The following is a 24,565-nucleotide window of genomic DNA, read 5'->3' on the forward strand; positions in this document are numbered from 1 at the left end:
AGTTATGGTTCGACTTGCCGGTCACGTGTCGGCCCATTTTTCCTCGCCGCTGCGAGGATCACCACTCTCCTTGTTATCAGATGAGGAGCATTGCAAAAAGGTTTGATAGATATTGGTCTAAGTATACACTGTTGGTACAGTTCGCGCAGTGGGTATCATCTAAAGCTCGCAAACACAATCATAGCCGCGACCTAACAAGTCATACAGTCGTAAAGTCATAGCCTTTGCAGGCTCGCCCAAGCTTGCTCACACCTACCACACCGACGTCTGCTCTACTGACGTTTGCTCGACGTTTCGCATCCACCGCTTCACGCCTTCACGCAGAACACTGTCCTGCTTATTGTGGTCTTTTCCGCCAGCCTTCATCACTCCCTCTTCGTGTTGGCTTTTGTTGTTGAGATCGTCATTCACACTTCTAACGATGTCTTCTAGAGCACCCACGACAAGGTTGCGTTGGTCAATCTTGACTGGATCTGACCTTGTGGGGTGTGCCGTCGTCGCATGTGAGGGGGTGTTGGAGGTGGGAATACCACGACTGCTGCTCAGTGACACATTCCTTGAGTGCGCCCGTGTGGCAGGAGCTGAGCTTGCCATTCCAGCTGCGCCTACATTGAGCGCTTTCTCGATGGCATCTGCAAGGGTGGTGTCGAACTCCATCACGTGATCATCCGTGATTTCTTCAGCTAGCAGTACCGTGGAAGCTAGGTTTGAAGAGGATGGGGCCACTCTGCCTCGGCCATCCGCAGACTCTGGTGACTTGACTTCATACTGACGTCGCAACGTCAAGCGCCGAATGGTAAAGGGTTGAGTATCTGCCACGAGAGTGGTGCAGACAGTGACCCAAGAAACATGCAAAGCCTCTTGTAATACCTGTTCCAAAACCTCACGTGGCGTAGGCTCAGATCTCATTGAGCGTTTGATGTCGTCGAGTAAATCACGATAAGGTCGAACTGCATGAAGCACAAAATCTTCATGGTGTCGTTTCAAATATCCTGCCACGTTGATGTGTTCGCTGCTCGATCGTTTTCCGGCCTTGGAGACGCATGATCGCAAACTGCAGATTGAGTCCGATCCATCACGGTTAAACGACGCCAGCTTCGGGCACGACTTCAACGACTGATGACGAGATGGTCGAGGGCTCGACGCGCTGAAAAAACCAGGTAAGTCAAGCTCAACATCGACCACACCATCCTTGTCGTCCACGTGGAGTTTTGGGGCTGCTGAAGCGACCTTCGGTGTTTTGATGGGTGACGACATGGCTCTCTGCGCATGCGGAAGCAACATGCCATTCTGGGTCTCGCCCTTGTGATATTCCAGTTCATCCACCATCATTTGCAGAGGATTGCCTCGGGCGACCGCAATGGCTGAAGAAGCAGTCCGGGTGTGCAAAGCGGCTGGAGATGCTTCTGGTGAGACCGGCGTGACGCTACCACGGTCGCCAGGTGTACCTGGCCTGTTGCTCCAGATCTCGCTGATGCCACTGACAAGCGAGCCCCACCTGCTCGAGACAGAGCTCGTACGTCGATGGCTCGAAGCTGTCTTGTAGAGTACCTTCGACAAGTCTGCAGTTGCGACGCTGTCATTGCTTTCGACTACTGCGGTTTCAGGAAAGTAGCTGTCCCGCAAGCCAGAGATATATGCGGTAGGAGTATCAGCAGCCTGCGGCATGACAGTCGAGGATGTCCCCGCGCCAGTCCTCACATCAGCCTGGATACCACTATTTTTGATCTGAAATTTGAACGAGTCCTTCGGATGGAAGTGCTTACGCGGGCTTCGATCGATGGACGTGGAGGCGTGACTGCCATGTGATGAAGCACTGGTGGATAGGACTCCGGGTTCAAGGTCGGCTGCTGCTCGAGATTGGGCCATGTACGGCTTACTCGGCCTTCTCTGAGTTCGCGACCACAAACGTGAAGGAGAAGAAGACGGAGCCATGAGCCCTTCTTCTCCAAGTCTATGTAAACCATCAATGCCACATCGGCCCGGTAAGAAGGAAGCAAGTATGTAAATGAGTCGGCGAGCGAGCATTTTGTGCTCGGAAACAATGATAGTGCGCGATGCCAGTGCCGTCGCATCGTCAGGCTGTCGATGGCTTGCCTGGAACTGTTTCCTATACCACTCAGGAGCAAGTCTTTCCAGCCACTGCGTATGGTTACCGAGGAATGCAGTCAAGAGATTGAAAAGAAAAAAGGTCTGCTGCTTGCCGCCACAAATTCTATATAGCATGCGTGCCTCATCGGTCCAGTGACCTGCAGTAATCCCGAGCCCTGTGATGACTCGGGGAGTACGAACAGCGGAGGATACACGTCTCGAGATGTCAGCTGCTGCTAGAGCCAGATTTGAGACCCTTGAAACAGTATTTGGGTCATGGATAGCGACCATTCGTTGGTTGACACGCTGCATGGACTTCTCTTTAGGTACCTTGTTCTTGGATTCGACCATCTGGCTCATAACCTTTTGTAACTGCTCGTTGACCACATCTGAGGCTACCCGCTCAAAGCACGAGATTCCCCGAACAATGATGTCCCAGTTGTCGACAATCATATCAACGCGGCGATCGCCGTCGTCTTCTAGAGTCAAGGACGAAGACAGAGAAGTTGGAATGGCATCGAGGAACTGCCAAGATGACAGCATGTCGGATCCATATGAACTCGCTGCTGAGTTAAAGCTCTGCCCAAAGCTATTACTTGTGCCGGCTCGAGACTGCGAGGAGTGAGGCCTGTGTGTCGCATAAGGCAGCTGTAGAACAAGGCCTATGGCAAAGGCAGGCACTTTCCGTTCAACCAGCTTTGGTGGCTTGTCGGCGGCGCGTACCCCCGGAGATGTCGGTTTCGCGACTATCTTCGCTTCCTCGTTGAGTGTGATATGGAAGAGACGGGTGATTAACAAACAATCTCGACTGCTGTCCTCGAGGCCAGGTAATGTCGGATGCTGTCCAGAGGTGTGTGCTCGATTGAGCGGTGCCCGTCTTCGCTGCTCAAGTGTTTCTGGTGTGCGCTTAGGCAGACGCTCAGATGCATTAGTATGTCTGGCTCTAGCAGGTATTATGTGCATCTTCGTTGATGTGGCGGGCTTTGCCAGATTCTGGTTGCCGAACATGCATTCCAGAAACGGATCATCCTTCGGCGCCAGGTCCCTGTTCGCTTTCGACCAAGAGCTTTGAGATCCAGAAAATGTAGAGCTACGATTTCGAGATGTATCTTCAGCCTTGTCGGCTGACCCTCCTGGCGGGCGCCAATTGGGCGGTAAGGGAGCTCTGGGCGCAGGCTGACCCTTTCCTGAAGGTGAGATGTCATCCGTAGACTTCTTGCTGTCGAACAGCAATGTCGGCTTCTCATCTCCCCCATATGCATCCTGCGCGAGGAGCACTCTTATGTCCTTCTCTTCTAACTCGAGGCCTCCACGGTTGTCATACGATCCTGATTTCAGAGCAGGCGACCCGAATGGTGAGGGTGGGGGTGAACCTGGGAGATTGAACACATGTTGAGAGTGACCAAAAAGTAGGCTGCGTGTATGTGCGTCTTCGATGACAGAGTCGTTAAGTTGATTACCCCTCTGGCTGGATCCTCGGAACAGGTTTGCTAGCATGTCGACAACACGGCTTCGAGTTGTCGCCTAGCGAGGCAGCTTGAGCCTGCACGTGCTGTGCTACCTGTTGTCGCGTGCTTTCTCCCGTGGTCGCGCGGCACCACTACATGTTCGGTTCGGCGCGTAACTCTTGACCACCTTGTGTCAATCACTCCGGTGCTAGAACAGTTTGACCACTTCGTAGTAAGTGAGACTTTCGAATGCTCATATCACGACGGTACACATGCTAAAGACACGCGACAATAGTGCCCCAACGCATGCTCACGTCAAGTTGCGGTGTGGTTGACCCTCGGAGCTTGGCATAGTCCACTGTGGTAGTCCCGACCAACTCTACAATGATTCATGTGGCTAACCGTAGATATACAAGGTCTGATTTTCGGCTTCAACGCGTCCTTCGCAACAAGAGTAGGTATGGTTGGACTCTTGCTGGTCAAGTCTACTTAGTGATACAATACCTTTATATTGCAAGGCGTACAATAGTCTCCGGAGAGAAGCAGCATGCTTAAATAATCGCGGCCTGCACAGCTTCTCGGTGTGGCGTAGTTATGGGTCTTATTGTCGTCAACTCCTGTGAACCCAGCCAGCTTCTTCGTGTCCAGGCATCTATCGGGCAGTGGTCTGTTCTTCAGCGTTGAACTTGCCTCCGAGCTGATCTGGCCGTCACTCAAAATAGGTTCCGAGCTATCTCATTTCCACCAAAGTCAGTGTTCCCAACTAATCCGACCCAGAAGCACGAACGATGAAGTTCGATGTGTCTCAGTGTTGGCGTTCCGGCGTACTGTGCTTGCAACTGCTAACCATTTGTCGTGATGGGAACCAGTTTTCTTCATGGCTCAGGCTAGTTGCCATACGATAATAAATGGCTGTTGAACTTGAGGTCTCGGGATCGACACCGTCGTCACTGTCGTCATGGAGAGCCACTGACAAAGCTAGTTGAAGCCTAAAGATGTCCACCGTGCCCGAACTCAGCAAAGAAGTGACAATCCACAGGACGAGATTTGCCAACATCAGTTCTATCACCGCATCCACAGATGTCCAGCTAAGCCCAGATCGGGTGGTGTCAAGTTATTAATTGCAAATGCCTCTGAGATATGCTTTCGGCAGCTGTCGCTCATGCATTAGAGAACGGCCTTTCGCTCTCGTATTCCTACTTCGGAAAGCCATCGTGTGCCCACCAGTACCAGAGTGCTGACGGTGCAGATGTATAAAACGACTTCGAAGGACTGATCGCAGTTCATGGCAAACACACAGCGACAGCTCAACTGTGGTCATGGAAGGGTTGTTGCAATTTCGAAGACTCAAGCACAGCATTCAGCAAGTCGGTCAGGATACGGGCGACGACCTCCAGAAACAGATATCGACCAAAGAGAATGATGGGGGCAAGAGGATTGTTGACTTCGATGTTGATGACCCAAACAACCCATGTAACTGGTCGTTACTCTACAAACTGCTATGCACATGCCTAGTATGGAACCTCGTCTTCGTCACGGGTTGGGCGTCAGCAGCAGGCTCGGCAGCACATGAGGTGACGGCGAAAGACTTTCATGTATCCAAAATTGCAGAGTCGCTTTCGACTGCAATGTACCTCTTCGGCGTTGGAACTGGCGCGCTACTGGCTGGCCCGATCAGTGAGACCATCGGAAGACTTTTCACGTACCTCTCGACCTCTATGTTTTATTTGATATGGATCATGGCATCAGCATTGGCGCCCAATTTCGCAGCTCAGATTGTGTTCAAATTGCTAGCTGGGCTCTTCTCGGCAGCCAGTATGAGCATTTATGGCGGTACCTTGGCTGATATGTTTGAACCGAACGAGCGAGCTGTGGTGTGGCCATTCTTCGCTCTATCACCACTACTTGGTAAGGCACTCGAGCAATGACTAGTCTAGCTCGCTAACAAGTCTTGCAGGCCCAACTATTGCACCAATAGCAAGTGGTTGGATCGTCGATTGTATGGGCTGGCGATGGGTTGATTGGGTAACCCTGATCATATCTGGTGCAGCTTTCCTCGCAGCAGTGGCTTTCCTCCCAGAAACTTTTAGCCCGATCATACTATCTTTCAAAGCGAGCTTGGTTAGAAAAGAGACAGGAGACCAATCATACAAATCCGAGCACGATGAAGAAGCCAACTTACTTACTCGGCTCAAGGATAACCTGTCGATGATTGTGTACTTCATCTTTCGGGAAACCACCACCTTACTGTTCGGCATATACATTACACTCCTCTACATGCTGATTTTTGGGTTCCTCGAAGGCTTCAACTACATTTTCACCCAAACCTACCATTTTGATGTCGGATACCGATTCACAAGCTTCGGCGCTATCGGTGTTGGCATCCTCTTGGGTCTTCCCTACGTTGTGCTCCTCAACCACTTCTCATCTCCAGGCCCAAAGGTACCGCCGCCAGAGAAGCGGTTGAAGCCTGCAGTCTTCGCGTCGGTGCTGCTGCCAATTTCGCTGTTTTGGATAGGCTGGACGAACAGACCTGATATCTCTTATTGGTCTGACCTTGGCGCATGCTGTCTGTTTGGCTTCGCGCTGATGGCGTTGTTTACCTCGACCTACCACTATATACTTGACGCCTATGGCACGAACGCTGCAAGCGCTCTGGCCGCCATCACTTTCATGCGCTACTTTGCCAGCGGTGGCATGGTTCTTGCGACTGAGCCATTATACAAAGTTCTGACGGTCAAGTGGATGCTGACACTGCTCGGATGCGTTGCTGCTGTGTTGACGCCAGTGCCATGGATCTTTTCATGGAAAGGGACGTCGATGCGGAGGAGAAGCAAGTGGGCAGAAGCATGAGCTGTAAGGAGGGGAACCAAAGCTTTTGTAGGACTTCTACAATAGACTATTTTGACAAGTGCCAGATTGTAAGACCTGCCTCTTTTTCAAGCCAGACTTCCGGCGCTATTCGGGTCCTTGTACCCCCCGGACTTCGCCGCCATAGATTACCTCTGGAAGCCAGGTTCTTCTGATTTTTACGGCAAGCCTGTTCCCTTAATAATTGGCGGAGTCTCTCACACGCCCATAGACCGACCTCTTTCAGCGGCAGCATATTCCCTTACACAGTGGTCGATATAAGATCATACTTAGTATCAAATACTCGCCTACATCTAAAGTATCTATCATGAACGTTTCGCATCATCTAGATCAGGTTATGTACGGTGAGAGCGCTTGGAAGGTGGTGTCTACAAACAATAATGTCGAACTCCACCAATTATTTAGGGGACAGGCTTGACGGGCGCGTGCACGAATGAGCACCCGGACATTGCCGCTTTTGATCGTTCACGAGTGAGACTCCCTAGATCTTGATGGCAGCATGAATCTAACGCCTGCCTCTAATATCTTATGCCAGTGCGTTCCCATTGACTGTGCATATCCACCCGACTTTATAGACATTGCAGGGCGAATAATGTGCCATGGCTAGGGTGGCTCTCAATGGAGTCGAATTGACTCAGATGGCAGCGGTTTAGTATTTACTACTGTAGGCCTGGTGATGTCGAATAAATTTATCCAAGCACGGAAATCGTCGACCACGACTTGTAACAACGTTTGACTCTGACAATAGCAACAATAAAAATCTGCCACCAGCAGATGCGATTCAGAGGTCGAGATTTGAAAAGCTGCCAGATCATGTAATCTGAAGTGCTTGCGTCTACGATACGGCGTTTAATGTCCATTCTCAACCGTGACCTTGCTGCCACCAGCAACATTCAGCGATCAGCCTCGTGACCATAGAACGAGGCTCCGCAACGCGACAACGACCTTCACTTCCTCGACAAGCATAGTATACCGGCGAGAGACATAGTGATCGAAATATGCGCCTCAACTTGCTGGCCTCGATATTAGCACTTCCAGCATGCCTACGAGTAGCTTGTGCCGATCAGTACGAGCCGGACGACGCGATATATGACAGCGGACTACATCGGCCAGATCAGGATGTGCTCGGTGTATCCTGCCCCGACTACACCAAATATGCGACTGCAAGGCAGTGAGTGGGCTCTGAGCACGTCAAAGTTCAGTGCTGACTGGCAATAGTCGACCCTTCAGTGATGGCCCCCTCGAGCTACCCTTCCAACGGCCACACAAGTCATGTCGCAAGTTCACGTCTCCCGAAGTCGAGCAAGTGATACGAGATTTGTATCCTCGCATGAATGACCGCGATTTGGCACATATCTTTCAGAACGCATTTCCCAATACCCTCGACACAACAGTGCTATGGCACGTAGACGGAGAAACGACCCATGCAGGGCCGCCAAAATACGTGCGATATCGTGACAACGCAGAATGGAAAGGCGCACAATCCTTCATAGTCACAGGAGACATAAACGCAGAATGGCTTCGAGACTCAACAAACCAGCTAGCACAATATCAACTCCTCGCCAAAACAGCACCAGATATCTCAAATCTGATTAAAGGCGCAATCGCAACACAAGCAGAATTTGTGATCGAATCCCCCTACTGTAATGCCTTTCAACCACCCAACCCATCAGGTCTCGACCCCTCCAACAACGGCCAACAAGACACCGTCTACCCACAATACGAGCCATCAAACGTCTTCGAATGCAAATACGAACTCGACAGTCTAGCCAACTTCCTATCCCTAGGAAACCAATACCACGCCGCAACAGGAAGCACCAAGTTCCTGACCAACCGCTGGTTCCTCGCGCTTCGAACCCTCCTCGCAGTTCTCGAGGCACAATCCCAGCCCACCTTCGACAAAGACCACAAACTACACGTGAACGAATACACCTTCCGCCGCGTCACCAGTGCAGGAACCGAGACCCTAAACCTAGGCGGCATCGGCAACCCCCTCGCACCCAACACAGGTCTAATCCGCAGCGCATTCCGTCCCTCCGACGACGCAACAATATTCCCCTACTTCATCCCCGCAAACGCAATGATGTCCGTCGAACTCAACCGTACAGCCTCTATGCTACGCACATTCACATCCACCATCAAGGATAAATCCGACATCGAGAATCTAAACTCCTACGTAAAAATCCTCGAGTCCTACAGCAGCACTATCCGCACTGGTATCATGCAACATGCAGTCGTCGACCACCCCAAATTCGGAAAAGTCCTAGCCTACGAAACAGACGGGTATAATTCGCATCTCTTCATGGACGACGCGAATATCCCGTCTCTACTTTCGCTGCCACTCCTGGGCTTTATGGACAAATCAGACAAGCTCTACCAGAATACACGGCGTATGATACTGAGTACGGAAGGGAACCCATATTTCCTGTCCGGACCAGCATTTACGGGCATTGGTGGGCCACATATCGGACTCACCAACGCGTGGCCAATGAGCGTACTGGTCCAAGCCATGACAAGCGACGACGACAAGGAGATTCTGGAGTGTCTGGAGCGTGTCAAGAAGGTGAGTGTATTCGGACTGATCAACGAAAGTGTGGATGTGAGAGTTGGCGTTGATCCGAGAACGGGGATGGGCATGACGAGGAGTTGGTTTGCGTGGGCGAATAGTGTGTTTGCGCAGACTGTGTTGTGGTTAGCAGAGGAGAAACCGCATTTGATGTTTGAGGATGAGAAGGAGAGGTATGTGGTTGGGAAGGGCTTCGTTAAGGTCTGAGCGGGATAGCCGTAACAAGCAACTGCCAATAAGAGGGATTGTGTGCGTCCCAAAATGATGAATGAAGCTATGCCAACTCTGCGCTACGACTACTTCTTTCCAAAAAAGCTCATGATATCCTTCTTCTTCCCACCAGCCGCACCACCCTTCGGCGCCGAGCCCTTCTGCGTCTGAGACTGACTCTTTGCCGGAGCAGCACTCTTCGGAGGGAAAGCAGCCTTCTTCGCAGGAGGTTTCTCATCAGGTTCATCCTCCGAGAAACTCTCAAACGCCTCCTCTTCCTTCGTCACCAGAAAGCCCTCTTCATCCTTCACAGTCTTCTTCTTCATCACCTTCCGCTTCCCTCTGCGCCGCTTAGGTCCTTCATCCTCTTTGACTTGCGCGGCCGCTTTTCTTTCTGCATCCGAGTCAGGCCATTCTTCGTCCTCGGCATCGCCTGCCGGCACATCTGGATCCTCATCTGCTTTCGCGGCGGGCGGATCGGCATTCATATCTGCTGCGTCCGCGACCTTCGGCACTAAACTTTCTGCTTCGTCGTCGTCTTCCATCATTTTCCGCAGTTTAGCTTGTCTTTCCTCCTTTTCGCGTTGAACGTCAGCCGCCCTCTTCTTGCTCTTGCTCTTATTTGTACCGGTATCGAGCAACATGGAATCGTCGTCCGATTCACCTTCGTCATTGTTTGAGTCCATACCGCTCATCTTAGCGTCCGAATTGCCGGTGTTCTTACGCTCGAGCTTGGGGTTCGCAGACTGTTTGGCGAAGGCTTTGAATAGAGAAGAGCTTTCCTTCTTCAATGTGGGCTTTGATTTCGAGTCCTGAGTTGTTGTGCTATCTCTTGAGCTTGGACGGGATGCTGGCGCAGGTGTGGATTCTTTCTTCGCGTCTTCCGTCTTGACCTCTGTCTTGCTGCCGGATTTGCTGAACAGATTTGGCTTTTCCTCTTTCTTTGGCTGCGGCTTTGGTTGGGCTTTCGGCTGTACTTTTGGCTGGGCTGGTTCGGCTTCAACATTGACTGGTCTCTTGCCCTTCCTCCGCCAGACATGGGGGTTCTGGATGATACCGTAGTCTTTGTTGTGTATCAAGGGATCTTGCTTCGCGTGATAATCTGCGAATACAGCGCGACCAGTATCGGTCAATGTAGCAAGGTCTTGAATCCGGACAGGCGACAGAGAATAGATGTGTATCGATGATATGTGTTCATACTGCTCTTGCACTGCTTTTAGCTGCTCCTCTCGACATAGCATGATACTCTGCACTGGAACTTGATATCGCTCCTCCAGTTGCTCCGTGGCTTGAGATGCTCCTGGCATGGACGAACTTGGAATCATAGGCGGACTTGATGGCATCGGCACATCTCCGTTCGTCGCCTTGGGAGTTCCATCATTCGCGACAGCGACTTTTCTGCCCGCGACAAGGTACGTGGCATATATCGATCCGGACTTCTTCTTGTTCTCCTTCTCGTAGAATTCGTAGAGCATGCATTTCGCTGCGTTGACATGCACTTTTAGGGCTCGCGAAAGATTCCGGTACGATATTGTCTTCTGCTCTGATATTACCTCTGTGGCGAGGAATGTCTTGAAGTCAGGCGCCATTCTGCTTCAATCGTATGAATTCAGCTCCTCGAAATCAGAGCCGCCAAAACAGACAACCAGCACATTATTCGGAAGCGACGCGTTTCCGTGCACGCGTAGAGTGCCGAGGAAAGGGCAACTTTTGGCGGATCCCTTAGAGATATGTTGCCTCAGGCAGTAGCCAAGCTGTATCGTCCTTCGTCAATTCACAATGAGCTTCTTCCTTTACTTCACTAACAGGCGCTGTCGTAACTGGCAAGCACGTACAGAGCTGTCACTGTGCACGGATCTGTACTATGTTCTTACCGTAAGCCACGATCCTGCGCGTGGGTAATTTGTTGGGTCGCTCCAGCTCTCGTCGAAGAATCCGCACAAAGGTGGTGAGGGATGCTATCTCGAAACCAGTTGAATGGTAATGGCACTATGGTATCAGAGGCATGTTCACGGGGCCCTAGCATGAAGCAGACTTCCCGAGTCGTTCTGCACTGGATTCCGGTACATGCAGACAGCACGACTTGCCTGTATGAGCCCCGCGCCTGGATTCCACTACAATCTGGTAAGATGAGGTGATTCCCGAATGAACGAGCAGTCGCCGCCATTACCATTCAAGCTCGTCACCAGAGTGAGTGCAAGACCCCTGAGAAGCAACACTGCTCGTTGCGCGCTATAAATTGTGAGTGCAACTTGGTCTACCACTTCGTCCCCAAGTGATTGAACGTGTCTGATCAGAACAATTTCATGCTTTTTGCCCGTCATGTGTCCTCGCTGGCGACCTAGCAAAGTGAAAGCCCATGTGTTGCGCAAGGTCATGTCCAATCGACGTTGGACATCGAATGTACTCCTACACCTCTTACACCATCCCCGTCTGCTTTGTATCTCGGATTCAACTCAAGGGTGTCTCTCCAAGCCGTCGCCGGTCTATTCTCCCATGTTCCTGTGGAAGTAAGCCACCAGCACATCCTCTCACGACAGCTGCACCCACTTTCACTTCAGATCCAAAAGAGTACGGGCTCCCAGTAGCTAACGATGGAAGACGTCAATTCGCCAGGCTCAATGAGATCGCAGATGTCAAGCGCTGCAATTTCGGAGTCAACATCGCACACGTCGCCAACCTCTTCCCCCCAATGTCCTTCAGGAAGCCAGAAGCGAACGAGCAGTCTCTGCCAGTAACCATTCAAATTCCTCGGCGCACTCCTCAGATGGCGCAAAAGATGGCACGCGCCAGCGGCAATGGTGATTGGACGTATATGTTCTATCGAGATTGCACGCTCTCATTCGGAGATCATAGTAAATGGAAGCTATTCAAGCGTATTGGAGATGAAGAAAGCATTGAAATGAATGATGGTGCGGCAGTCGCTGCAGCGCTATACCATTGCGCGAGGATCGAAAATAGCAACATTGTGCAACGAGGTATCATGAAGATCTATACCCAGTATGTTCATCCACAGAGTATGAGACAGAGACTAACGATCAAACAGAATAAAGGGAATGCCACTGGAGATGCCACCTGTTCAGGTGAAGAAAGAGATCGCAGCTCTGAAACACCTACGAACAGTTAAGACCGACGCTGATACTCCTGCGCCACGTATGATAGTCTACAAGTCTATGCAGCAGCCAGGGCATACTTGGGTTCCCGGAGGCTTCGTGGTCTTCATTGTCATGGAAAAGATGCCAGGGATACCTCTCTCATGGCACAAGTACGACGCACTACAGGAAGAAGAGCGGGAGAAAGTCCGCTTGGCATTCAGGGCCATGTTGATGTAAGTCATTCCTGGGTCTAAGCTGCACAATGTAGATTCCACTAACATATCGCCAGAAACCTCTGGGACGCCGGAGTCGATCCATGGGAGAGAGGTTTGGACAAGCTGCGCTGGGATAAGGTCGCAAAGAAATGGTGAGTGGCTGAGTGACTTACTGGATCCGCCTTACGGTGCTAACCTCGAGGTAGCTACATTGGTTACAAGGAGTTGCAGATGCTGCTTCTCGACTTGAAGCGTACGACTGGGAATTTTACGATGGGATCGAGTACCCTCTTTGGAGCCTGCTTCCCAATCAGGGTCGCTGATTGTCCCATTGACTGTTCAGATCACGCATTAGTATGGGCGTGAATCGACTGAAGACGACAGTGCACACATTATTAGCACTGATTGATGAAAGTCAGAATGAAAATGTTTAGTAGGCTTTGGCACTACTTGAGATGTCCACTGTTGCATGTGAATCTTGCGCACAGTAAGCCCTTTTCATTCTCAAGTTCTGTTCATGTCACACAGCCGACGAAATATTTACACCTCTTTCAAGTCCACCTAATGCTAGTAGGCACCGATCCTGCTTTCGACATTTCTCACCATAAGAAAGCCTGATCAGTTCACTTGAATATACGCATTCGATCTTTCAACACCACTCGAAACGTCCTTCCACAGATAGCCGTCAGATACACAAAATGGCATATGTCAGTCACGCAGAGATCGCCACCACTTAAACTCCTCCATCAACCAAAACGTGCTTGCCAGAAAACGTATCAACCACGGCCCTCGATGCACCGAGGACAGCCGAGAGACCGGCGCAGTCCGCTAGGAACAAAGAGCAAGCCGTCGCTCAGAAGTTGTGGTCCATGGCGCAAGAGACAGGTAAATGGGTCGGCATATTGTACTTCAAAAAGGCAATCAAATTCGAAGACGGCAGCAGATGCATACCAGTTGAGCGATTTTGCGACGAAAGACTGGATCGGGACCCGGATGGCGCTGTGATCGCTCGAGCAGTATACAAATGCATCAAAGTAGAGTCTGCCAAGATTGTCCAGAAAGGTGTGATGAAGGTTTATCTGCAGTAGGTCGAAACCAGAATGTGTCTAAGATATTGGACGCTAACGCCAGGACAGAATCGACGGTCAACCCGAACAATGTCCCGTATGGGTGCTGGAGGAGATCACAGCTCTGCGCAAACTCGCTCTTGCCAGAACACAGAGTGAAGATCGCATTCCCGCTCCTGGACTCATAGTGACGAAGACAGAGCAACAGCCACGGTGGAAGTACGTCCATGGTGGCTTCGCTGTATTCATAGTCATGGATGGCATGCCAGGCGAAACGCTCGATCCCACCACCTTCCATCAGCAACCTGTCCACCTCCAACAGCAAGTTCAACAGGCGTTCAAGAAATCTCTACAGTGAGTCTCGTATTTGGGCGAAAAATCACGGAAGAAATGTAAGCTGATGTACTGGCAGAAGAATCTGGGCTGCTGGAGTTTGTCCGATCGACCAAGGTTTGCGAAACCTGCTGTGGCACAAAGAGGAGGGTAAATGGTAGGTCCAATCAAACAGCTTACAAGACATATGCTGACTCGAATAGCTATATCGTTGATATGGAAGAGGCAGAATCGATCGATGGCGCCTTCAGCGCTCCCTTTCATGATGGTCTAGAGTTTCGCTCATGGGGTTTCGAACGATATCCAGAGGAAGTCAGGCCCGAATGAGCGCACGACAGTGTGCAAAGTACGTGTATGCTAAGGAACCGAGCCACGAGGATGTATGAGGGGAACAATGTGTTAGGAATGGCATGGCTTGGTGATACATGACCTAAGCTGGCTGGCATTTTTTCTTGAGTGGAAAGGCACATAGCAAGATGCGCGATCTGTCTACGTTTAGGCAGAGCACCTCGTCCGCGAAGTCACATGGCTTGACTAGATGCAAACCGGAGACCCAAGAAAAACATTGCTCGAATCTGCACATCTCTCTCTATATTCATCGTGTGTCTTGCTCACGCATCGAAAGCGTAGGCATGATGACGAGCTTCTCAAACCATCAGTACTGACGCTCGTCTGTGCTGAAATTCAGCAGCTCTACGGTGTCGACGAAGTGAAAGCAGTGAAAGTGACCTTGAAGAAATCATCTTACTTTTCTCAGGATGCACGCTGATTCCCCCCTTCACAATGCATAACCCGTTCTTCAATTCCCGGATCTTCGCAAGCTCTATGCTTTACACATTGCTCACGCGTTATTGTTGCTTTCCACACCACAGCATCTAGCAGCGCGCGTCTTTCGGATGGCCGACAATGGCACAATCTAACAAACTTCCTCATTCTGACCACAGAACCATTCACCGTAAGTGAGATGAGACCAGCACAGCCTCATACATCATGTGCATGCCCAGCATCTTCGATGTTACCTTCCATTGCTCGCGAGGCGTCAACAGCAACAGCTGAAGCTAACAAGAACGCTCAAAACGTGGTGCGACCATCTTCACAGAAGGACCAGAAAATCGCTCAAGCATTGAGAGATCGCGCAGCGCTGACGCAGAGATGGGTCGGCACACTCTACAATAGTGTGACAATCTGTATCGACGACACGAAGTGGAAGATCAAAGAGCCATTGTGTAGCGAAAGACTGGACGAAGATCCCGATGGCACTGCAATGGGCCGTGGAGTCTACAGATGCGTGGAGGTCAAGAACAAGAAGGCAATAAGATCAGCGGTCATGAAAATCTATCTACAGTAAGTCTCTGGGCTTTCCTCCAGTGCAATTTAGCTAATTCTTTAGTAGGACCCAGGGTCATTGTGCAGAGGACTGTCCCACATGGATTCATGATGAGATCGGCGCTTTGCAGAGGATTGCTGATGCGAAGATCAGCTCAGCTGTTCCTGCCCCTGCACTCATCGGCAGCAAAGTTATGAAGCAACCATGGTGGGGCCATTTCCCGGGGGGTTTTGTCGCCTTCATCGTGATGGAGCGACTGGAGGGTTCTCCCATTGACGAAAAGCTACTCAAAGACTGCGCTAGCTATCGACGTCAAATCCAAGGCGCCTTCAAAGAATCATTGCTGTGAGTGAAGCTGCTATCGTCAATATGCAGGACTAACGCTTGATAGCAAGGTCTGGGCCGCCGGCGTCTATCCATGGGATGCAGGACTGGATAATCTAATCTGGAACGCGGATAAGAATACGTGGTACGTGAACCGAACTCTGTGTTGACGAACAAGCTAACAAAAGCAGTTACATTGTTGATATGGAAGATGCTGGATACGGGAAGCTTCCATACAAGGGGAAGCTTCTTGACGAGGTTCATTTCGAAGCCTGGGGTCTGAGTGATAGCTATACATAGCCGAGGATAGAGGAATGCCTGCGATCAGAGCTGCTGGGAGGGTCTCATGGTAAGAGATACGAATCACCTTGCAGTGTTACCATGAAGGACTCGTTTCAGGTGAAGCAGCATCAAGGGAAACCATAGATTGTGACAAGATCAAGTGGTTCACATGCAACTTCTAGAGACGATGTGCCATAACTACCCTGGTACTATGCAGCGCTTGAACCCAATTCTGAACGTAGCCGCTATACTGTAGCAGGACTTCTCGAGCTTGATGCTTATTGGTTCCTTGTCGTCCCCGCTCGGTACAGTTCAGCTCCATGTTCCGCCCTCAAGCTAGACCAAGCTCATCATCGAAGTAGCTTGTTTTGCGCGGTTGCCTAGAACGTAGGCCGCGGAAAGCGAAAGACGAATTAGCGAGAATAGAACAATGCCTATCATAGGCGTGTCTAGTCGAAGAAGCGCTGTTGCGAAAACAGGCTGCTAGCCGGCGAAATCAGTGAGTCAGGCCACCGTGATCATGATTGGGCGCTCGATGGGGTAAGAGCCATGAGGCACATACTGTAATGTTCTAAAGTAGAAAAGGACACCTGACAGCTAAGCTATCTCAGTTGTGAGTTGATGGTGCTTAGAACCCTTACAGACTGCACTGAGCATCATCAGGTCTTTACCTCTCCGCGACCCGTTCCCACCCGGTGTATATCGACCCCTTTCCACGTTGCTTGAGCTGAGTCACAGGTTCATGGCAACGAAGATACGAGTCACACGTCCACCGAGGACTCTATAAAGCGCCCTATAATACAGTCTACAACCAGCGGCTTCATGATACAACGCTCCACCTACAATGTCCAAACTCAACGTCCTCATCGTCGGCGCGTCCGTCGCAGGCCCAATGGCAGCCTACTGGTTCGCGAAAGCCGGAGCAAACGTCACCATCATCGAGCGCTTCCCAGAACTACGCAAAGGGGGCCAGAATATCGATATCCGCACTACGGGCGTCACCGTCATGCGGAAGATACCAGGAATGGAGGCCGCCGTGCGAGCTAAAACGACAGAGATGGAGGGTATCGCCTGGGTACGCGACGATGGTCGGCCTTATGGGGTTCTCCGAGCCACTGGGAACCCGGATCAGCAGTCACTTGTCTCGGAGTACGAGATCTTTCGTGGTGACTTGGCACGGATTCTTTTCGATTTGACCAAGGACAACGAGAATATCAGGTATGTCTTTGGGGAGCAGCTTGCTTCGATACAGCATCCTGGAGAGGACGATGGGCCTATCAAGGTTGAGTTCTTGAATGGCTTGCCGGCGTCGGAGTATGATCTTGTTGTTGCGTGTGATGGCGCGACGTCGAGGACTCGAGCTATAGGTCTTGGCTGTGGTGTTCGAGACCATATCATACCGACCAACTGCTGGGCTGCTTACTTTTCAATTGAGCAAGATCTTCTCGGAGGGAGTAAGGTGGCACATGGGTATAGCGCTGTTGGAGGCCGCTTCTGTGGTGTAGGACCTGATCCATCAGGCGTGAATCGAGTTAGTCTTATGAGTATCAATCCACAGAATGGCCCGGATGTCACGGTGCCGCTTCGCGAGGCCATGAAGCAAGGAGACGATGCGCTGAAACGATTTGTGGCTCGGCACTATGATGGCGCGGGGTGGAAGAATAAGGAGATCATGGAAGGCATGATGAAGACAGATGACTTCTACGCCAGCGAGCTCGTGCAGGTCAAAACTCCAAGCCTGTATAAGGGACGATTTGTCATGGTCGGTGACGCTGGCTACGCAGCGAGCTTCACTGGTTGTGGCACGACACTTGCCATGACAGGTGCCTACGTGTTGGCGGGCGAGGTGTGCAGACATCAGGGCGACCTCAGAGCAGGACTCGAGGGTTATGAAGAGCGTATGAAGCCGATCATCGAGGATATGCACAAGGTGCCGCCACTTATCCGTACCGTCATGGCGCCACAGACAGCTTGGGGAATATGGGTGCGGAACACTATCTTCGCTGTCATCACATGGAGCGGAATTTTGGAGCTCGCCCAGAAATACTTCGCTGGCGCATTCGCCAGTGGTGACAAACATAAGCTGCCGGACTATGAGTGGGTGGCTTAAGAAGCAGGGTTAGCATGCTTCGATGTGTATGGAATCTGGTAAATAAGGTGAGGGAAGCAGGTGCTTATGGGAACGATGTGAGCTTGTAGATGTTCAGCAAAAGAGCTCTCCTAGGACACTCTCCCCTCAAATGCCCTTTTGATAGATTCTCCGCTTCGGCAAATCCAACTCGACGTCCACAATTTGGGAAAGCCGTTCAAGTGATGCAGCCAACAGAAATACCATCGTACCGTTTTGTCAGACATTGATCATCTGGTTCATCTACTGTGGCATCTGCTTGCGTACGCGCGAGTCGACCGTTTTGAAGACAGATTCTGCACAAATTGGTATCCTAGCTGGTCAATATCCAGGCGCAGCAATACTAGATTCTCTCCTCCTTAATGCCGACGCGTATCTCAAAGTCTTGTTAACCACCCACGTGGGCATTTTCCGTGATGCGTGAATGAAAAATGACATAAAGAGAGGCGGGAATGAGGAGCTGTAGTGGTTGTACAAGTAGAAGTAGTTCGCCATACTGTGCCGGGCGTACGGCGAACGTTGTAGACCTGAATTGTAAAAAATATCGACGCGCCGTGGGCATGCCTAAAAACCTTCCTTGCACCCCTTGAGCACCAACCATGATTACGGTGAGGCAGAAGCATAATCTCTGGCATATGTTTCACGACGAGTCTGAGATTACCCAACTACATTGCAACACAATCGCAACATGACCTTTTAACCTCTTTGCAGGTAGCACGGCATTGGAACAAGGCTGGATAAGAGGGGCCACAATGTCTGAAAAACACCTGCTATGCTATGAACGACTCTGCGACCGATACGAAGGACGCCGAGTCCCCAATCCCGTTCCCTACCATCCAAGATGAAACACCCAGATCCAGCGAGAAGAAGAGGCCCGCAACAACACACAAGAGATCAATCTCTGGGAACTTACTCTCTCGATTGAACATACTACGCACAAGCGACGGTGAAAAGAGCGACAACGAGAACAATGACCGCGCAACCCTCACACCAGGCCGCAGTGCCATGTCCGACGCGCTCCAAAACAAAAGTAACCGCAAGCGCAAAGGCTCACTACGGAAGGCCGTCCTAGGCAAAGCAAGAGAACGCAAAGGCTCAGAGAGGAAATCACCGCTCTCCAGCCCAAAGCCTCCAACCATCGCGCCCACAACTCCACCCGCACCCATCGACAACACAGAAGAAGTCGAAACACCCCGTCCAAGCCGTGACCTCCCACCCAGCACAGCAAGTGCGCCCACGCCCGACCTCCCACCCCGCTGGCCCTTTCGCACCCTCTCCCGCGTCTCAATCCCCTCCCTCCGCTCCAGCGTCGCCTCCTTCGAACCCATCTCCAGCGCAGCCTCAATCTTCACATCCCCAACCCTCCAAACAGACAGCACAGACGACGACGCCGAACTCTCCATTCCCAAACTCGTTGCAGCAAGACAAATACAAGATCAAGCTCAACCCAAGAAACCCCACCCCGACAGCGACTCCTACTTCCCCAGCCTCACCCTCACAACCCACACCCGCCACCGCTCCCCCCTCTCCGGCTCCAGTGCCGACATCTCGCACTCCCCTGACCTCAACGACGACGACGAAGAGACAGCCATCAGCAACGAATGGGACTACACCGAGACCGCATCCTGGGGCTACGCGATCCTAACCGTAACATGGATTGTCTTCGTGGTGGGGATGGGAAGTTGTTTTGGCGTGTGGAGCTGGGCGTGGGATGTAGGCGAGACGCCGTATGCGCCGCCGGAGTTGGAGGATGATGCGACGCTGCCGATTGTGGGGTATTATCCGGCGTTGATGGTGCTTACGTGTGTTATGGCGTGGGTGTGGGTTGTTGTTGCGTGGGTGGGGATGAAGTATTTTAGGCATGCGGATTTGAGGGGGGATGATCGGTAAGGGGGTGGTTGTGGGTTGTTGAGATAGAAGGAGAGATCACGGTGGAACGTTCGAGTGTATGCACTATAATACTATTGTAATATGACAGTGATCTAAAAACGCCTGCCTGACTAATTCAATACATTCTATCTCATGTCCTGTTGTTGTCCTTCCAGCGCCTTGCAAAATCCTCAGTACCTCACGCTAATGTAGCCAATTTCTTCTTGAAGTCCTCCGCCGTCTGTCGTACAACCCAATCACCAGCCTTGGGCTCAGGCGTCCTAACCGGCGTCGGCATCCCACTTGGAACTGTCGCAGCCCCACCGGGAGCTTTACTCATCAGGCCCTTCTCCTTCGCGAAACCCGTGCTCCGCTCTATAGATGGATCTTCGTCCCAGAACTCGTCTTTGATAGGCCGTACATCAACCGTCTGATCTGCTATCGTGATGATTGTGTTAGTCGGCACGGCAAGCCAGTTGTGGCGCTCGAATGTGAGTGGTTCGGACGCTACGAGGACAACGTCTGACGCTTTATCGCGTCGTTCCATTTGGAATTGGCCCTTCTGTTTCGGGTCTTCAACCCAGTCGGTGCCTGAGCTGTAGTAGAGGGATGCGGCGGCGTCGGTTTTGGATGAGACGTACCGCGTTACGACGACGCTGTGGCCGTCTGTTACTGCGAAGTTGAGCAGAGATCGGGTCTCGACGTCTGCGAGGGTCATGGTGGAGGGGATGGATGTGCGGATCAGCTCGTTGATTCGTGCTATTGTTTTCTTCATCGCTTGTCGTAGTGTCTTTGCGCCGAAGCCACCTTCGAGAATTGAGGAGGGATCAACGTGTTCTTCGTTGGCGAGGATGTGAAGGAACAGAGCGAATGCACATTCTGAGTCTGTCCCGCCTTTGATAGAGTGGTACCACTTGTCGTCTAGTGATGCGGTGAGTGGTCGCTTGACGTAGTTGAAGGCGCCGACGTTGCCGTTGTGCATCCACATCAGAGTATTGTGAACGAAGGGATGGCAGTTGTTCTCTGCTAGAGAACCTTCGGTTGTGGCTCGTACGTGTGCGAAGATGAGGCGAGAGTGGATCTTGGGTGCTAGTCGTTCTAGATTGGCACAGTTCCATGCTGGCAAGGTCGAAGTGAAAAGGCAAGGGTCTGGTCCTAGTTCTGGCTCTGTATACCACCCCACACCGAAGCCGTCACCATTGTGGGGACGACGTACATCGAGCCTGAGGCGTGAGTCGTAAGATTGTGTCAGTATTGAGTGAGATGGTTCGGTAACAATCTTGGACAGGATGATGGGCTTAGAGCCCTTGTAGACCAGGAATCTGCACATTGTGGCGTGGGGACATGTGCAGCATGCTCATGATACTGATGCATAAATAGCCAAAGCGTGTTCGATGATGATGGTTGTGCTTGTTGTCATCAGAACACAGCCTGTTCCCTCACACAGCAATCAAGCTTTTGACAACGATTCTGACTCCAGAACTCCGAAATACAAACTCACAAAGAACGTCCACGTTGGTGTAAAAGTACCCGGGTAAACAGAAAGAATGCTTCACCGCTTGACATAAAAGGGATGATACGGTACGACAAGCACGAATGCCCAATGCCCATTATCAGTCGTCATTGGTACCAAGGATTGCGCTATTGATGCACCCTCCCTCCCGAAGCATAAAATACGGCAGATTCTGCGGCCACTACTGAAAGCACAATCTGTGTTCTGCCCTGACGTAGCACATCACATGCTGCGGAAGACATCATCGCATCTGTAACTTGGTCAGTCGATCAATCTGACTGCCTATCGATGTCGGATCCGGACCTGTGATGAGCGGGAGACTACTCGCTTCCCGTGCAGCTCCGCTGTTCAGGCGGAGCGCGCGACAAATACACACGCATGTAACGAGCGGAGGACTACTACGAACAAGACCAGCACGACGACAATGGCCGCTCGGCTCGAACTCGATACACAATGTGCCCATGGTACGGTCGATATCTTTCGTACGGATCCTGCCTCGATTGGCTCTGAATCTGGCACGACTTCCAGCTCTGTTCGGCGCTTCGATGATTGCGGGGTTGGCCTATCTTCAGTACCAGGCGCAACAGGCAGGCACGTATGCCATAGATGCATTCAATAGGGCTCAAGAGGCAGGTGCTGGTTTTGCGAAGAGTTCTTTCGAGGGTGGCAAGGGTATACTTGATCAGATCTCCGTGGGATGGCGAAGAACCAAGGAGCAGGCATCAGAGGTTGAAGCGCCGGAATGGTATCGTCAGATGTTCCTGGAGAAACCGGAGGAGAATACAGGCGGGAGCGGCGGCGGCGATCAGCAACCCAAGTCGGACGGAAAGCAGGCTGCTGCAGCTGCCGCCGCTACAGGCGCTGCATTCGGCATGGAGAGAGAAGAGGACGAAAGGACAAGGAGCGAGACTGTGAGAGATGAGCAGATGATGCTGCTGACTAGGAAGATGATCGAGATCAGAAACATGCTGCAAGGGGTTGGTCAGTCTGGTGCGCTTACACTACCTTCAATAGTGGTCATTGGATCACAGTCATCGGGAAAGAGCTCGGTGCTGGAAGCAATAGTTGGACACGAGTTTCTGCCGAAAGGCTCAAATATGGTTACAAGAAGACCAATTGAGCTGACACTTGTGAATACACCGGATGCCAAAGCTGAGTATGGAGAGTTCCCTGCTCTCGGCTTGGGCAAGATCACAGACTTCACTCAGATCCAACGCACGCTCACGGACCTCAACCTTGCTGTTCCATCTGAGCAGTGCGTCACAGATGATCCGATCCAGCTTACAATACACTCACCCAATGTCCCTGATTTATCATTGATCGATCTTCCCGGTTACATTCAAGTCGTGGGACGAGACCAGCCAGTCGAGCTCAAGCAGAAAATCTCAGACCTTTGCGACAAGTACATTCAACCGCCGAATGTCATTCTTGCCATCTCAGCGGCTGATGTTGATCTTGCAAACTCTACAGCTTTAAGAGCTAGCCGAAGAGTTGACCCAAGAGGTGAGAGGACGATCGGTGTCATTACAAAGATGGACTTGATAGACCCTCAACGCGGGGTGGAGATGCTGTCTGACAAGAAGTATCCTCTGCGTCTAGGTTATGTCGGCGTCGTGTGCAAGATACCACAACAGACCGGTCTCTTCACGCGACATGGCGCAAACCTCACGAATGTCATTATCAAGAACGAAAACCAATATTTTCAAGCACATCCCCTCGAATTCGGACCACAATCGGAGTTATCCACAGGCACGCCCGTATTGCGCAAAAAGCTTATGTACGTCCTTGAGCAAACCATGGCTTCAAGCCTGGCCGGTACAAGAGATGCAATTGTGCAGGAGCTGGAAGAGGCTACTTATGAGTTCAAAGTCCAGTACAACGACCGGCCTTTGAGCGCGGAATCGTATCTGGCAGAAAGCTTAGATGCCTTCAAGCACTCATTCAAGCAATTCACTGACTCTTTTGGGAGACCAGAGGTCAGACAGCTTCTCAAGGCAGAACTTGAACAGAAAGTCCTAGACCTGCTAGCAAAGCGATACTGGAATAAACCAGTGGAAGATTTGACAAGGGCACCATTCGAGGCAGATCCTATCACAGACTTGTCAAAATCCGAGCCAGTCTCCTTATTCTGGCAACGAAAGCTAGACGCCTCAACGTCAGAACTTACAAAGCTGGGCATCGGCCGCCTGGCTACAACTGTGGTCGAAGATGAGCTTAAGAACAGAGTATCAGCACTAGTCGATAACTCTACCTTCGCAGCGCATCCATATGCACGGAAAGCGATAGCAGATGCGGCCGAAAGCATATTACATGACAGATTTTACAGCACGAGCGACCAAGTCGAGAACTGCGTCAAGCCATTCAAGTTCGAGATTGAGGTCGAAGACTCCGAATGGACTAAGGGTCGAGAAGGAGCTGGTCGAGCATTGAAAAGTGAGTTGAAGGCTTGCGAAAACGCCAAGAAACAGCTTGAGCAGGCTGTGGGACGGAGAAAGCTGAATGATGTGATTGGCTTTGTTGATCGAGTACAGAAAGGAGACGTGCATCTCGAAGGTGATAGTTCAGCCGGGGCGGGAGGCTTCTCATCTGCTTTGTTGCAAACAGGTATGTACTCTGGCATTCATGATGTACAAGACTATACTAACACAATATACAGGTCGCCAAGCGATCTTCCTCCGAGATCGAGCAGACATCATCAAAATGCGACTAGCAGCCGTCAAGTCCCGACAATGCTCCACACTCAAGAACAAGTACCACTGTCCAGAAGTCTTCATGGACGTGGTAGCCGACAAACTCACATCGACAGCAGTGCTTTTCTTGAACGTGGAGCTCCTCTCGGAATTCTACTACAACTTTCCTCGTGAGCTCGATGCGCGACTCGGTCGCCATCTGAGTGAGAGCGAGATCGAGCGATTTGCTAGAGAAGACCCGAGGGTCCGGGCGCATCTTGATGTGATCAGGCGGAAGGAGATGTTGGAGCTGGTCCTCCAAAAAATCGAGAGTCTGAGACAGCTAGAGGGTAAATCGAAGGCTGCGACTGGTGTAGGTCGAGAAGCGGGTGGTGCTAGTAGTCGGCCAGAGAGAAGTCGTTGGAGTCTGTTTTAATAGCTTGATGATACCACTGGAGCAGGCGGGCGTTGTAACCGTACAGATATTGTAGCATCCCAGCTTTTGCCTTCGGTGGTTGTATGATTGTAGCTGTTCATAAGATGCATATCCTGCGAGT

The 24,565-nt window shown here is 51.3% G+C and overlaps 10 protein-coding genes across 10 annotated transcripts; 7 read left to right on the forward strand and 3 right to left on the reverse strand.

The window, feature by feature from the left end:
- Positions 1-252: 252 nt before the first annotated feature.
- On the reverse strand, positions 253-3,588 carry PMZ80_008330 (uncharacterized protein; the record flags this gene model as incomplete). The annotated part of the gene is made up of 1 exon (XM_064876730.1): positions 253-3,588. The coding sequence occupies one exon, from the start codon at positions 3,586-3,588 to the stop codon at positions 253-255; it is 3,336 nt and encodes a 1,111-aa protein (XP_064727117.1).
- A 1,270-nt stretch (positions 3,589-4,858) lies between these two features.
- PMZ80_008331 (uncharacterized protein) lies at positions 4,859-6,392 on the forward strand (the record flags this gene model as incomplete). Its single annotated transcript, XM_064876731.1, has 2 exons — positions 4,859-5,447; positions 5,497-6,392. 2 exons carry the CDS (start codon positions 4,859-4,861, stop codon positions 6,390-6,392), a joined length of 1,485 nt encoding a protein of 494 aa, XP_064727118.1.
- Positions 6,393-7,408: 1,016 nt separating this feature from the next.
- On the forward strand, positions 7,409-9,183 carry PMZ80_008332 (uncharacterized protein; the record flags this gene model as incomplete). The annotated part of the gene is made up of 2 exons (XM_064876732.1): positions 7,409-7,581; positions 7,629-9,183. The coding sequence occupies 2 exons, from the start codon at positions 7,409-7,411 to the stop codon at positions 9,181-9,183; spliced, it is 1,728 nt and encodes a 575-aa protein (XP_064727119.1).
- An 89-nt stretch (positions 9,184-9,272) lies between these two features.
- On the reverse strand, positions 9,273-10,775 carry cdc27 (the record flags this gene model as incomplete). Its single annotated transcript, XM_064876733.1, has 1 exon — positions 9,273-10,775. The coding sequence occupies one exon, from the start codon at positions 10,773-10,775 to the stop codon at positions 9,273-9,275; it is 1,503 nt and encodes a 500-aa protein (XP_064727120.1).
- Positions 10,776-11,878: 1,103 nt separating this feature from the next.
- PMZ80_008334 (uncharacterized protein) lies at positions 11,879-14,223 on the forward strand (the record flags this gene model as incomplete). The annotated part of the gene is made up of 8 exons (XM_064876734.1): positions 11,879-12,186; positions 12,233-12,514; positions 12,571-12,648; positions 12,703-12,749; positions 13,265-13,580; positions 13,633-13,917; positions 13,976-14,053; positions 14,100-14,223. The coding sequence occupies 8 exons, from the start codon at positions 11,879-11,881 to the stop codon at positions 14,221-14,223; spliced, it is 1,518 nt and encodes a 505-aa protein (XP_064727121.1).
- Positions 14,224-14,908: 685 nt separating this feature from the next.
- On the forward strand, positions 14,909-15,847 carry PMZ80_008335 (uncharacterized protein; the record flags this gene model as incomplete). The annotated part of the gene is made up of 4 exons (XM_064876735.1): positions 14,909-15,240; positions 15,290-15,568; positions 15,615-15,692; positions 15,739-15,847. 4 exons carry the CDS (start codon positions 14,909-14,911, stop codon positions 15,845-15,847), a joined length of 798 nt encoding a protein of 265 aa, XP_064727122.1.
- An 826-nt stretch (positions 15,848-16,673) lies between these two features.
- On the forward strand, positions 16,674-17,939 carry PMZ80_008336 (uncharacterized protein; the record flags this gene model as incomplete). Its single annotated transcript, XM_064876736.1, has 1 exon — positions 16,674-17,939. One exon carries the CDS (start codon positions 16,674-16,676, stop codon positions 17,937-17,939), a length of 1,266 nt encoding a protein of 421 aa, XP_064727123.1.
- Positions 17,940-18,734: 795 nt separating this feature from the next.
- PMZ80_008337 (uncharacterized protein) lies at positions 18,735-19,847 on the forward strand (the record flags this gene model as incomplete). The annotated part of the gene is made up of 1 exon (XM_064876737.1): positions 18,735-19,847. One exon carries the CDS (start codon positions 18,735-18,737, stop codon positions 19,845-19,847), a length of 1,113 nt encoding a protein of 370 aa, XP_064727124.1.
- A 178-nt stretch (positions 19,848-20,025) lies between these two features.
- DUG3 (glutamine amidotransferase subunit) lies at positions 20,026-21,156 on the reverse strand (the record flags this gene model as incomplete). Its single annotated transcript, XM_064876738.1, has 1 exon — positions 20,026-21,156. The coding sequence occupies one exon, from the start codon at positions 21,154-21,156 to the stop codon at positions 20,026-20,028; it is 1,131 nt and encodes a 376-aa protein (XP_064727125.1).
- Positions 21,157-21,800: 644 nt separating this feature from the next.
- On the forward strand, positions 21,801-24,444 carry msp1 (mitochondrial dynamin GTPase Msp1; the record flags this gene model as incomplete). Its single annotated transcript, XM_064876739.1, has 2 exons — positions 21,801-23,943; positions 23,996-24,444. 2 exons carry the CDS (start codon positions 21,801-21,803, stop codon positions 24,442-24,444), a joined length of 2,592 nt encoding a protein of 863 aa, XP_064727126.1.
- Between the last annotated feature and the right edge of the window lie 121 nt (positions 24,445-24,565).

The sequence above is a fragment of the Knufia obscura genome, assembly GCF_036327395.1.
Source record: "Knufia obscura strain CCFEE 5817 isolate CBS 148926 chromosome Unknown scaffold_11, whole genome shotgun sequence".
NCBI classification, from domain to species: Eukaryota; Fungi; Ascomycota; class Eurotiomycetes; order Chaetothyriales; family Trichomeriaceae; genus Knufia; species Knufia obscura.